General features: G+C 41.1%; 2 protein-coding genes across 7 annotated transcripts in view; both read left to right on the top strand.

Annotated features, from left to right (window-relative positions):
- HEATR5B (HEAT repeat containing 5B) overlaps positions 1–4,947 on the top strand; it is a 56,067-nt gene extending 51,120 nt beyond the window's left edge. For both annotated transcript variants that reach the window (XM_062629521.1, XM_062629522.1), the window contains exons 35-36: positions 1,067–1,280; positions 2,213–4,947. In XM_062629521.1, the coding sequence (XP_062485505.1) occupies positions 1,067–1,280; positions 2,213–2,517 (519 nt within the window). In that variant the 3' untranslated portion in view covers positions 2,518–4,947. The remainder of the gene's footprint in view (positions 1–1,066; positions 1,281–2,212) is intronic.
- A 1,238-nt stretch (positions 4,948–6,185) lies between these two features.
- STRN (striatin) overlaps positions 6,186–13,873 on the top strand; it is a 62,274-nt gene continuing 54,586 nt past the window's right edge. For 4 of the 5 annotated variants that reach the window (XM_062629519.1, XM_062629516.1, XM_062629515.1 and 1 more), the window contains exon 1: positions 6,186–6,625. In XM_062629519.1, the coding sequence (XP_062485503.1) occupies positions 6,323–6,625 (303 nt within the window). In that variant the 5' untranslated portion in view covers positions 6,186–6,322. The remainder of the gene's footprint in view (positions 6,626–13,873) is intronic. The other variant, XM_062629518.1, reaches the window with a different exon arrangement.

Raw genomic sequence — 13,873 nt, 5'->3', positions numbered from 1 at the left:
TCGAATTGCATAGAAAACTTTCTGCCATATAGGAGTGAATTAACAGTAACCTGAGCTGCGTATCATCTGTTTTCTTACCATTAATTTTTATTAGCTATCATTTTTATTCAGTATTTCTATTTATAGATCTATATTTCCAGTCACCCCCAGATCGTCCTCACAGATCATTGTGCTCACTAACAGTTCCTCTAGAATGTTTCTGTCCAGCATGTGCTTAATAACACCAGTTAATGGGCCTGCAGTGCAGTTTGAAAGCATGTGGAATATTTTATCCTCGTATTTGTTGTGGGGATTTACATTTCCAAAAGAGTTATTTGTGTGGGATTTTGGAGGGAGATCTAAATAAAATTTGTAAGTTCATCTAAACAAGATCACCATTTTCCCAAATGTTGACTTTATAAACCACGCTTTCCAGATAAGAGAGAGAGGAGGAGAAAAGAGAACAGAAGGAAGACAAGGAGAGGGTTCTGTGATCTGCCTTACAGTATGGCTACATGTATACTCTTATGGTACTGTCAGCACAAGATGGAGACCTAGAAGGATGGATAAGCCTGCCACTTCTGGCTACAGCCTTAGAGTGATGTTAGTGTAATAAGATCACTTACTGTGATCTCACAGTTAGAATAATAGTCAAGTTAATTAGATCACTTTGAGCTGAGTCATTTTATGGGCTTTTTTACCCTTCTGAGACTGGAATAGTATTTCATGATTTGCAGATGCGTCTATTAGTGCTTGTGGTTCTGAGATTTAAAGTTCTCTGTGGACCTGTGTGACTGACTTGTCTGACATTAACTATTCCTTTATTGTCTCTGAATTCATATTGTAACTGCTGTTTAGTACCTGCATGTTCTTTCTAACTGGCCTGCCTTTTATTGAAAACTGGGCTAATACAGTTTTAGCAGATGCCTGTGTTGCTTTCCTCTTACTCAGAATGTTTCTTTCCCCTTTAGTAGTAGTTGGGGTTTTTTTGGTATCGTGTATCTTGCATAGATAGGTAACAGAGCTTATTAGAATTCCAAGTTAACAAATAACTTTCAGGACAATATATTTATCTTGATTTGTTTAGGTTCAAGCCAAGTGTTATCAGCTTCTGCTTTCTGTGTTTCAACACACTAATCGTGCCCTGTCAACTCCATATATTCATTCATTGGCCCCTATCATGGTTGAGAAATTGAAAGCTGTGGAAAGAAGCCGCCCGAACAACAACCTGGAGCTGCTAGCAGTCCAGGAAGGAATTAAAGTCCTTGAAACGCTGGTAGCCCTCGGTGAAGAGCAGAATAGTAAGTATTTCTGTTTTCTAAAGAAATGTGTAATGCTAAAGCACACTGTTAGAAATCTTGCAGTTAAGAACTCGATGGCACAGTCACAAACAGAGCATGTGTATGCAACGTTCATTTCTAATTCCAGTACTAGAACTCTTGTATACATGGACTCATATAGCACAAACAGTATTGTATAGTACAAACAGTATCATATGCTGTAGCCTTTTCATTTCTGATGATTGCAGGAAAAAATCCTAAACATGAACTGCAGTAGTGAGCGATGTTTTCTTCTGTTTGGAAATGACTAGTTCACACCATTTAAATTTACCTTTTCTCACTGTTGGACTTGTCAATTTTATCATGTTGCTTCTACCAGCTCAACAAAGTTTATCTAAAAAGCCCAAGAAATTGAATTTTACTGGTCAGTGTCATTAGGTCATGCTAGCTGACTGCAGCTGTGGTGCTATTTTTTCGATTGGAATCTTCCAGAGTGGAGTGATATAGCAGATACTTTTTCATGAACACGTGCACAGTTCTCTTACGCTCACTGGGGAGGCTGATATTCTGATTCAATTGAATAATGTTTCTGTCTGCCTGAAAAGTGTTTTGAAATCCTTTAATATGATTGGCACTGTACGTCTTACAATTTCTTATCAATGATCTGCAATCAGAAGGTGCAAAGGTATCTCTAAAGAAGTGTCAGGAACAAAGCAACTGTGATGAACAGTAATAGAATTCTGAAGCACAGTACTGGTAAGAAAGATTTGAGTGTCCAAAAGACAGGAAACCATCTAAATTTCAGGGTTGTTTTTCTATTTGATCATTTTTTAATGACAGTGTTTCTTGTCAATTCTAAAAACAAAATTACCCTCATGAGTCTAGTAACTGAGAAAATTCATTTTTTTTTCTTTAATGATACTGTTACTACATCTTTTTTCTTTCCCTTTTAGGAGTCCAGTTACTCGCCCTTCTGGTTCCCACTCTGATCTCCTATTTATTGAATGAAAATGCCTTTGCTTCTGCATCTACAGCATCTAAGGATCTTCATGAATTTGCACTTCAGAATCTAATGCACATTGGTCCACTTTACCCACATGCTTTCAAGACAGTAATGGGAGCTGCTCCTGAATTAAAAACACGTCTAGAAACTGCAGTCCGAGCAAGTCAGGCCAGCAAAGCAAAAGCAGCTGCTAGGCAACCACCACCTACAGTACATTCCACCCCAACAATTAAACTGAAAACTAGCTTTTTTTGAATTACTTTTATTATTTTTGGACCATTAAGTAGTCAGAAGCATTAAATTATCCCTGATGTGTTACTGCGTATCTGTCTGTAATTTTGTGTAATTTGTATGTGAAAGGCTGTCTAATAGAGCTTTGTGTGATTACTTGAAATCCACGCATTAAAAGGGAAGTGGTGTATTTGTATAGATTTTTAGGAAATTGAATGTGATCATATTTATGAATTTGTGTTATAAGTTACCCACAAGAAAACCCAACCCTATTATCTGACTAGTTCTATTTATTTTTAAAAGCTACTCCAAACCTTTGAGTGTTTTGGTTTTTTGGTTTTTGGGTTTTTTTTTGGTTTGTTTTTTTTCTTAGGTCTGGTGATTGTTATCCTACTGTTGTGCCAACACACTAACACAGTGGGGACAGAGGGAAGAGGAGAAACTGTTACAAAATACCATGCACCATGGGGAATTTCAAGTATTGAATATGCACTTTTTCCTTCTAAAAGTGAAGTAGGGAAGGGGATTGTCAGAAGTTGTAGATCATTTCAGTTTGCATGAAAAAAAAAACAGCTGAAAATTTTCAGCCTTTCTCAAGGTGATCAAACAAGCATGCTGTCTTAATGAGTTGTCCTTATTTGTGGTGTACATTATTTCAGATTGATTTCAATGCTTGAAATTAATAAAGGATGCAAAGAATCTAATCCCCTATCTCTTCTAAGACAAATTTTACAGAATGCATTGGAAATTGAGTTTATAAAGAGAACTTCCTGCAAACTGCATTTTTGTAGGTGTAGGGCACCTCAAAGGGTGCTGCGTGTTGGCACTCTTCCTGTTCTGCCAGACAGGGGTTGAATATGGTGATGCAGTGCTTTGCCCTTTGTCCAATCTCTTAGGTATTTAACGTTCCTGCAAGATTTTAGTCTCTGTGGATATATCTCATCTGTACTCCTCTATAAAGTTTGCAGGGCCAAATTACTTCAGCACTTTGCACCTGTACTGACTAAGGGAACAGCACCAAGCATTCTTTTTTTTTTTCCTTCTCTTATGAAGCTTTTCTTACTTGAAAAGCACGTGGCTTCCCCTCATATCTGGGTGAGTCTGATCGGCAGATTTTGGAGCTTAGAGCTCAAGGGCTGTGCTAACCTTACAGCGCAGAGTCAGTGACTCCCAATGTCTGTCTGCTGCCAGACCTCACCTTTCCTGTTGGCAGAAGTGCAGAACCGTGTCTTTTCTTGTGTATACAAGACTGACTTACATGATTTTTTTGACACTGCTCTTGAATTTATGGGCTTCAATAGGGATCCTTCTGTACATTTTGCTTTATAGAGAGAAGCCATGTAACTAGAAGCCTTGGCTAGGCCTGTTGTTTCATTTCTGATGTTTTTCTTAATACTTTGTAAATTCCACGTGTTACAAGACTTCTACATCAACCAAAATGTAACAAAGGCTAGTAAAGAGAATCAAATATGATTAATAGTTGACTGAAATACCCGTAGATCAATATTTTTGCAAAGTCATTTTCATCTAGTCTCTTTTCCTGTAAGACCTTATATAAACCTTTGAGTATCTATGCAAAATGGAGGACAAGAAAATGCTCTTTTGCCCTATTGTATTTGGTGTGTGAAAAATATTTAACATAAAACCGGCAAAGTTTTTCTTTCACAGTGAATATTTAAGTATTAAAGTGAAGACACAAGTAGTGCATACTCTAATCCAAGTCTTGTTCTTGTAAAGAAGATACACACAGAAGTAAAACTGATATGCCGTAAATGAGGAGGAAAGTAATTTCCTCCTTATAACTTTTTTTCATCTTTGTATGAGTAGTGGGAATTAGATTGATTACAATTTATCTTTTTCTAATAAGTGTTTCCAGCATTACAAAGCTATATTTTGTAGTTCTGAACATGTGTAACATTTGAGAGAAAGTATTCAGGAAACTCACTGCAAAATTGAACACAGAAATTTTACAAGTAAAACTAAGAAAATCATTGTTATAACCTGTTCCGGATTCCCCCCCCCCCCCCGGTAGTCTAGTCATTAATGACTAGTTTGTGAAACTTTTTCTGTATAATCAGTTTTTATTTACCTGCATTACTATCTCAGTGCTTTTACGTTTTGGTTACACTCTAGTTTACAAGACGTCTGAAAATTCAGTGAAGTGGAAGGGGGAAGTGCAGCAATCAAGCATAACTAAGAAGTTGGTAGAAAAGCAGGAAAAAGTTAGTGGAAGGGAAAATGGCACTAGATAGGTGTACAGGAATGGAGAAGGGAGAGGTTTTTCTTTCTATACTGTGTTACTGTATACAACATGCACGACTTTCATTTATATATAGCCTTCCCCAGTTTAGTACTCATTTACTTTTATGCTTGCTTCTGATACTAAAGGTATTACTGTGTGGTTTTACATAACATTTTGGCATCAATTGATTAAAAAACCTAAATAACTTGAAATGCCTGTAGTGTTCATTTTTGTCACCCTCTTTTTCATCTCTTTCATGGAGCTTGTTTGCTGTGTTTCTTCTTCACGTCTTTCCTTTCTCCCTGCCATTTCCTTCCTTTCTGCGTGAGCCTTGTTGTTCTGCCCCAGTTCCTTTCCCAGGTCCCCCAAAGCACACTCCTCCTGTGCTTTCACTCCTGTCCCCTGCTCTGCTCTGTGATGCCCTCTTTAAGCTTTCTTCGTTGTCTCTCCCTTTTTCTTAAAGTGCCAGGAGTTCATACACCAGCCACAGCTCCAGTCAGTCTCTGCGGGCAGGGTTATGAACCAGGCAAGTACTGTTTCAGAACAGCCAGAAGGAAACAGGAAGCGCCGGATTGAGCAAGCAGCTGGTGCTCACAGGGCACAGTGGGCAGCGCTGAGGTTTGTTTTCAGCGCTCACAGCAGCTTCGGTGCCCGTGCACCGTCTCTGATGCACTGCTAGCACTTGTCCCTACAATAAAGCCTGCTGGTAGTGGTGTGCTTGTCTTCAGCAAGCCTCGGGTGTTAATGCGTGTGTAGCACGGAACGTGGGCCAATCTGTGTGGTTTTGTGTTTTTCGGAAGAGTAGGAGAGGGCAGTGCTGCTGGCAGCTCGTGCTCCCAGCTGAGGGCGTCGCCATCTCTCAAAGTACTGTGTTTTCCTTTCCTTGCAGAAGAGGCAGTGTGGCAGTTCCTGAAAAATGCTGCCTTGCTCTCGTTTTCAGCTGTTATAAATATTGTCAATAAACACCTGTAGCCTTGGGATGGATTTAGTTTTCAGCACTGTCAGAGCGAGAGCTGCTCAGGGCTGAGAGGGCAGGGCTGTCCAAACCTCGTGTAACTGCTGCTAGACACCTGCCTTCTCACGTCCCCAGTGCGGGCTGCCAGTGTGCCCAAGCCATTTAAACCCAGCTCTCGGGTGCAGATTTCGATCAAGCCGTGCCCAGCCGCTCTTGCCGCCTCTCTCCCTCCTCCCCGCCCACCGGGCCGGGGGCTGCATTGCCAACTGCCCCCTGCCAGAGCTTGCGGGTCTCTGCGGCAGGAGTACACGTCATGGTGATGAGACTCAGTCGCTATTAACGCCATTCGTCGAAATAGGGGCAGCACGGAGGAGAAAAAGGCGATTAAGAATATATTGCCGCCCTGCCTCCGCGGGGTGCCCGGTCACCCAGTGGGACTACATTTCCCAGAACACCGGGCGCGGCGGCGGGGCGAATCGCTCTTTGGTTTTGTCCCCTCCGGGCCGCCGTAGCAGCCGGCGGGGGCGGCTGTCAGGCGGTGACGGCGGGCGGGACGCGCCCAGGTTGTTGCTGCTGCCGGGACGCGGCTGGGTGCGGGCGGCGGCGGGGAGCGCGGCAGACCCGGCCCGGCCATGGACGAGCAAGCGGGACCCGGGGTTTTCTTCAGCAACAACAACAATAACAATGCCTTGCTTTTGCCGCCACCGGCGGGCGGGCCAGGGCTGGAGCCGGGCGAGGCGGCGGCAGCAGCGGCTGCCGCGGCGGCAGCAGGAGCAGGAGGCGGCGCAGGGGTCTCAGCCTCCGGAGCCGCCGCACCGGTGTCGGCGTCCCGGGCTCAGTACAGCGTACCGGGCATCCTGCATTTCCTGCAGCACGAGTGGGGCCGCTTCGAGGCGGAGCGCGCAGAGTGGGAGGCGGAGCGGGCGGAGCTGCAGGTAACACTCGCGACCTCCCTCAACACCCCTCTCCCCAACCCCGGCACGGGCAGGCGCTTCCTGTTGTCCTGGCTTCCCCCTTGTCCCTTCCCCCGTGAGGGAACGGCTGCCCGGCTCCACTGGGGGCCATTTCCCTCCCTCGGAGGGCGGCCGCCCCCCGCCGCCGGGCGGAGGGGCGTGACATGGCGGCCGGCCCTGAGGGGAGCGGCTGCCTGCCGCGCGGCTCTTGTTGCCTCGCCGGAGTTTTCCGGGTGCCCCTCCAGGGCCGCCCGCCTAAACTTGTCACCGGTTTCATAACCCACTGTTAAAAACTGCCTCTGGCTCCCCCCGACCCCGCCCGCGGTGCTGCCTCGGGCTCTCGGGCCCCTGGTCGGGCCTGTGGGACTGGCTGCTGCTCGTGTGGTGTTGTGGGACACGTTATGTAGTGTTTTCAGTTGAAAAGTTATGGGGTTGATACTTCCATTAATGCATTAAAGGACTGATAGGGATCTCGTGGTTAAAGAACTTGTGAACTGTTGGCCTGGAGTCATTGCTGTCAGATACTTTAGTGGTGGGCATGTTGCATTAGTAGCAGTCGATAGTGCAACCTTCGTTCCTCTTTGGCTTTGTTTACAAGAAAAATCTCTATTGTAAACCTTAACGCTGTCCACACGGCTAGCAGCCCACAGTTTGGTTCTCATTTGGCTATATTTGAGAAGGAAAAGTCTCTGCTTGTCTTCCTATTTAAGTCTCCTCTATTTGCCTCTTGCTTCCCATCATCTCTTTGCTTTATATGGCTTTCCTTGAAAGTACCATCTTTATCAAGAGAGTCTTGAGCCTGTTGAGCAATCAGACCATTTCTCTGCTTGGTTTGGTTTTGTTTTCCTAATTAGTAAGGATGTCATCTTTTTAACTGTACTTTCTATGGTAGCATCAAACGACCATTCTCAGAAGAGTGGCAGGTGTAACACTCTTTACTGAGCCTTCCTTTGTAAGAATTTAAAGAAAGTGGTCATGGAGCGGAGAGTAATTTTTATTTTAAAGTCAATGGTTCAATGAAAGTTTCATTAGTAACTGAATCATGTTTCTATTTGCTTCATTCAATAAATACTGTGTAGAAAGTAACTAGCTTAGCTATGTATAAGAACATCACATGTCATATATCCAGTGGAGTCTCATAAATACCTTGACATTTTTTTCATAGCTGATAAAAATATAAAAAATTGATTTGGAGGAAAAAAAAAATGTTTTACAGGGACCTAAGAAGTTCTGCTAGTGCATTAATAGTAGTAACACTTGGCATATTTATAGTGCCCTTCAACACAGGCTAGCGTGCCATTTCTCCTCCCATAAGTATGCCTCAAAAGCTTGGTAAGTGTCATGGATGAGACGGGAAAGAAGCTGAGTATTTAAAGTATTTGCTGAAGTCACGTGTTATCAGTGGCAGAACTGGGAATATAACCTGATTACAAATTGTTTGCTTGAATGCCTTTGACTCTTGCCAAAGCATCTCAGTAAAGTTATAATTAGCTGTGGCTGGCATTGCCATGAGCTGTAACAGCATTTATCTGCTGTGGAGGCATGTTTGGAAAGGTGCAAAATTCTTGGCTGTCTCTATAGACATCAGGCATTAAGGTCTGCTGTGACCATTTGCAGTTGAATGTTCTTAGGTCTGTGTGAGAGGTTTGTGTTAGGGGTTTGGCAACTGCAGGATGGCTTTTAGAAATTGTACGTGTACAGCTGAAGGTTGAGCAGCGTTAATTAAAAACCAGTTCCGTGCGCCTTCTGAAGCCTCTTGTTGGCCTGCATGTTTGGAAACATTTAACAGAATAATGGAAATTTGAGGTCTGGCCATTTCTCTCTCCTGAGATAAAGATGCAGTGCTTCTGATTATACTTTAGTATAATCTTCTATCCAAGGTTTCTACCCAGCATAAATTTCAGTGTTAGGTTATCCACTTTACTGGGAGACTGTGTAGCAGAGGACTTACTTTGTGTGATCATCTTAGTATGCCAGAGATTTTTATTTTTTTTTTGCAATTCATCTTGTTTCTAAAAGGTAGACTTTTTTTTTTGTCTGCAGTTTCTTACCTGCCATGATCTTTAAATACTTTGGATACTTTATGCCCCAGTATTACTATGTGTGGTTTTTGCTCTGTAGTTGGTTAGTTAAGCTATACCCTCTCTCCCAAACACCTTGTAATTCAGTCTTCCTGTGATTTCCCATGTTTCTTTCTTTCCCCTCTGGGCTTCTTTTTATTTTCTCTTTTTCTTTTCCTTGTAATTAATTGTGTGGAACTAAATGTGATATTCAGGTTGAGTACCTTCGTGTTGTGTTATGTGATGCTTGTTCAGGTGATGCACACCCAAGTTTATAACATATGTGAGTTGGTGGGTTGGGCAGCTCACTGTGTTCTTAGTTACTGGTTAATATTGCCTTTCCAGGGTTTTTCTTCCTGTCAAGTGCCTATGTGTTCCTTTCCCTGGTAAATATTCATGTTTACTCCGATTTTCTAATCACTCTTCTTAAACCTTTTGAAATTATTATTGCTGCTATTATATGGTCTTCCTCATTCAGAGTGAAAGAGGACTTCAGTATTTACTTCTATGCAAGTATTATTAATAATCTGTGTATTTCAAATAAGAATAGATTCATATGGGATTTCCCTAGGTGCTGATCTGCTAATTACATATTTCACTTGTAATGCTTGCTTTCTGTCATCTGCAGATTGAGAAATTACCTTAAGAATAAACTTTCAGGATGGTGCCTTGTGAAGTAATTCACTAGAATAAATACTAACATTATTCATCCTTTTAGTATTCACAAACTGTGTTTTATAGCATTATCATTTATTTTTGTATCTTTTCAGAAATGAGTAATTTTCCTTTTCTTATGCTCTTCTACCAGCTGCTTTGGAGGGTTGACAAGGAGGGGTTTCCTGTTCTCCAGGAGTTTTAAACTTCAGGGTTTTTTTTTGTTCTGTATTTTTATGGACTATATTTCCAAGGCATTTCAGAGTTGTATTGGATAAGTCCATCCTAAGGTAGCAAAGATTTTGATCAAATGCATGCACAGGGCTCTGAAATTTGTATCTTTGCTGGAGGCAAGCAGGGTTTGATCTGCCTCCCATATTGGTGTCTTGCCTTAACGATACGTATTCTGACTGGTTGGGAATGATTCTCTGTTGCAGTTGTTATTTCCCTTGTAATTAACCATCTGCCACCCCTGAGAGAGAGCGATGGGGACTCTGCCCTGTGGCAGTGACCCCCGCAGTGCTGCCGATGCATGTCCTTGTCTCAGCAAGTGACAAAGCTGTTGAGCTCTGCTGCTGGATGAGCTTGGAAGTCTTCTGTATGTGTGTTTATGGATTTTGTTTTGACTAGAAATTTTGTCTCTGCAAGCAATGTATATGTTGTTGTGGAAAGTTTTGCTTCTGACAAATATTTTTCTGGTAAAAATGCTGATTTGCACACTTTGGCATTTCTCTGCATTTCACAGATGTTCTAAATTGCATCAAACTACTATGCCATATGTAACTGCATGTATAGACACCCTGTATCCTCCTAAGGAATTTTGTAGCTCTTGTCCTCTTCATTAATAAAGTTTTTATTTCTTCTAACTGATAACTGTTTCTTTAGAATAGTAGACTACTTTGGAGTAGTGGGATCTGGTAGGATTAAATTAAAATTATTTTTCCCGGGTAAACCTTCTTTTGGAAAGGTTTGCAAGGAAATCATGGAGAATGGGTGGATACAGTGTGCTTGTCTTTCCACAGCTTTGTTAAAAATATTCCTTGTAAGACAGTGCCAAAAAGAAAAAAAAACAACAACCAAACCAAAACAAAAAACCCAGACTATATAGGAAAGAGTTAATGAAATGAGATAAAATGTGGTTAAATGATAGCAAACAACTGTAAAAGGAGGGATGTGATGGAAAGAATAGATAAGCACTTGAGGCTGGTTATGGAAGTCAGATTTAGTAATGTTAGCTCTTGGTGGGGTGAGGGGGGAAAGGGTCACAGATCCTTGCTGCTGCTTTTCTGAGGCAAGAGGCAGGCATTGAAACCAGGCATGCTACATGGTAAGATCGTGTCCTTGGAGACAGACAAGTTAAAGTAATGAGGAGAAGGGGCAAATCAGACAGATGGCTGTGGCTATTTATAGTATGGTTTAGGACATTCGTTACTTGATTCAGAAATAGTTGATATTTACAGTTTGTTGACTTGCAGATAACAGTCCTCGTGTTGGATTAAGTTTCTGCTTAAAAATCATTCTGGTAGCTGGATAATCCAAAAATATTGTTCAGAGAAAACGCAATGAACGGGTAGTTGATGAAATCAGTTAGTTAGTTTGTGGAAAACTAAGTATTTGGGTTGGCCAATAGAGTAGAAGATAAAATGCAGTTTGAAGAAGGTTTGTGTAAGATTGTCAAATCTGATGATGTGGGTTGAATATCTGGGATTCTCTGTGAAATATGAATTGGCAGAAGTACTGTTCGAATCTTTGATAAAATATTTTTCTCACAGGGCAGATATTACAAAGAAAACAGTGATTAATGTTAAATTCCTCTCCACCCCAGAAGGACAATATTTTCAACTTTATTGTTTCAAGTGTGTCGGGTAAATCAAAAGAAAGGTAGAAGACAGTAAGCCATGGTCACAATACTGCGGCATGTTTAGTTGGGAAGGATGATGCTAACAGGGTCTTGGTGACTGCCAGATACCCTTTCTTTAGTGAAGTTCTTTGAGCAGACTTTCTAGTTGCCAAATTCATGTGAAGCAAAAAAGAGAAGCTTCTGTACTCTTTTTTTCCTGTTTGGTTATATACCTGTTTGCCAGCTAATCCCAATATACTCATTGATAAGCAGTCATGGCTTGTTTTATTTAAGCCAGGAGGACTAGTGGGAGTAATGTTCATTGAAGAAAGCACTGTGTTACAGAAATTCATAGCTTCTGTAGAGAAGTAGAATGTAAAAACATACTGATGGGACTGACTGGTTCTTTCCAGGTCTGTACCTGGTTTTTGAGGTAATTTGATTATTTTTGTTTTAATTGCATAAATGATCCAAGCATTTCTCAGTATCATATTTTCCCATTCTTCTCCAATCTGTTAAACCTGTAATTTACTTTAAATGTAATGAAAATTTGTTTTTTTAAATGGGCCTAACTCTTAAGTGCTGTAAATACTGATGTGGCATGATAGGACAGACTTTTGCAATGTTACATTGTCTCCAAGTGGTGCAAACATTTTCACAGAAAGTTATATTTTAAAAAAGAATTGGATTTTCAGATTTTCAGGATTTGCTATAGAATTGTTGAATTAAGCGAAAATGGAGTAAGTTGTTATGTTCTAGGCAGAATACTGTTTTTCAGTGTCAGGTTAGCATATGGTGAAACACCCGATGTGTCTTTGCTAGTACGCAGTTAAAATTCAAATTGGTATCTCTGTGTCCTACTCCAACTGTAGTCCTCCTTTTTCTTCTGAAGGTCTTGGCTTGTGTCAAGTTTTATTGTACTGGGGCTAAGTAACTTTGCACTGTTTGAACAAAAAGGTGCAAATATAACTCAGCCTTTTTTGACATTTCAGTAGACACTGAAACTTTATTTACTAATTCTAGAGCAGGCTGTGTAAAATTCCCCAAGAAAGATCACATGCCTCTCCAGAGACTTTTGCTCCATCTTAATTCAGTGCTGAAAGAACTAAGGCTATACAAATGCCAAGCCTCAACTAAAATTGGTATTTGTAAGCAGTTTTCCAAGAAAATAGGTATTGGTCAGCAAACTACTTGCATATTTGGTTTCACAAGAATGCCAGGCTTTGTCAGGTCCTCCTTTCTAAGTTCCTTAGCTAGAAAGTGGCAAGAGCTGACTTAGATGTAGATGAAGAATTGTTTGTTGTTTTTTTTTTAATGCTGAGAAATGCTTAGATACTTGAAACAGCTTTTCTGAATCACTTTGGAGTGCTCAGGATCCAAGCTTTGCAGACAATGCACTAGAAATAAAAATACTGTGAAAATACTCTGAACTGTGAACTTTATCATATGACCGGTTCTGTATGAACCTGTAGATGGATTCTTTTCCTATTTGAAGTTTGCTGTGTAGTAACTAATATTAAATATTTTGAAAATAACTGAGTGGCAAGTTAAGACTGCAGTGCAGAAAGACTGCATTTTTTCTGCTCTTAGCCAGGAATATGTTTCCCTTTAGGGCAGGATTGCAAAAGCACTGGGGGGGGGGTACGACACGGTGGGACGGCATGCACGATACTCATAGCCAAGGTTGTGAAAAGGAGGTGAGAACAAATTCAGTTACTTTTGTACCTGTTTCACTTGGTGCTCCAGGAAGTTCAGGTTGGTTCAGCATGCTTGAATACAAGAAGCTGCTCCTGGCTGAAGGAGCGAGAAAAGGAAGCCTGCTCATTGCCTCTGCAAGTGCTTGTGTGGTCAAGTCTGGTTCAGTCTGCTCTTTGTTACTAAAGCCAAATCTAAAAATCTCCTCCACATTTCTTTTCCCTTGTCCTGCTGTACCCCAAGTGATTCATTCAGCCTGTGAACTTCCATTGTCTCAGTTGAAATGTGGACCATAAGTCTATTTATCAGTCCTGGTATTGACTACTGTTGCTGTATTTCTGCCTTTCCTGTACAGCACGTAGAAGGGAATTATATTTGAGGGTTTGCAATTTGGACTCCAGTTCATAATATGTGGTTATTTTGTGACATGTCATTGCAGTGTTGCCTGTAGAGTTGCATCATGTTTAAAATTTGCCCTTTTTTTGTCCTTGCATCAGTCTACGTCAAGCATGCTCCTGGATGTTTTTTGAAAGGCAAAGAAAGGTTAACACCTGCCACTTAAGTGTGCTACAAAAATTCAGAGAAAAAACTAGCTTATGAAGAAGTATTAAATAAGCTGAGTATGTATTGTTTGGCCAGCTCAGTAACTTTGCCAAGTTTACAGCTGTTAGAACAGTGAAATGCAGCACTGAAGAGTGGGGAAAAGAAAGACTCACTCTCTGAACAGAGATCTGCCCAGTAAAGAGGAGTCTTCCTTTTGGTTGAGATGTGTAAATTAGTAATCAAGGTATTACCAGGAATGAATTACTGAATAATTTTTGATTCTGGATGATCTTTTTGAGTTTTTAATTCACTGATAAAAAATTGTTTTTCAAACAATCTTTACAAAGGGCTAAAGAGTGTAAGTAAACGGCTTCATGAGCCATCATTTTTTTTCCATAAGCTAAATCTTTGATCTCTTTTGGATGTTTCAGTTTTCTC

The sequence above is a fragment of the Pezoporus occidentalis genome, unplaced genomic scaffold, assembly GCF_034315485.1.
Source record: "Pezoporus occidentalis ecotype Australia unplaced genomic scaffold, CSIRO_AGI_Poc_V1 ctg34, whole genome shotgun sequence".
NCBI classification, from domain to species: Eukaryota; Metazoa; Chordata; class Aves; order Psittaciformes; family Psittacidae; genus Pezoporus; species Pezoporus occidentalis.
This window is presented reverse-complemented; position numbering and strand designations above follow the sequence as displayed.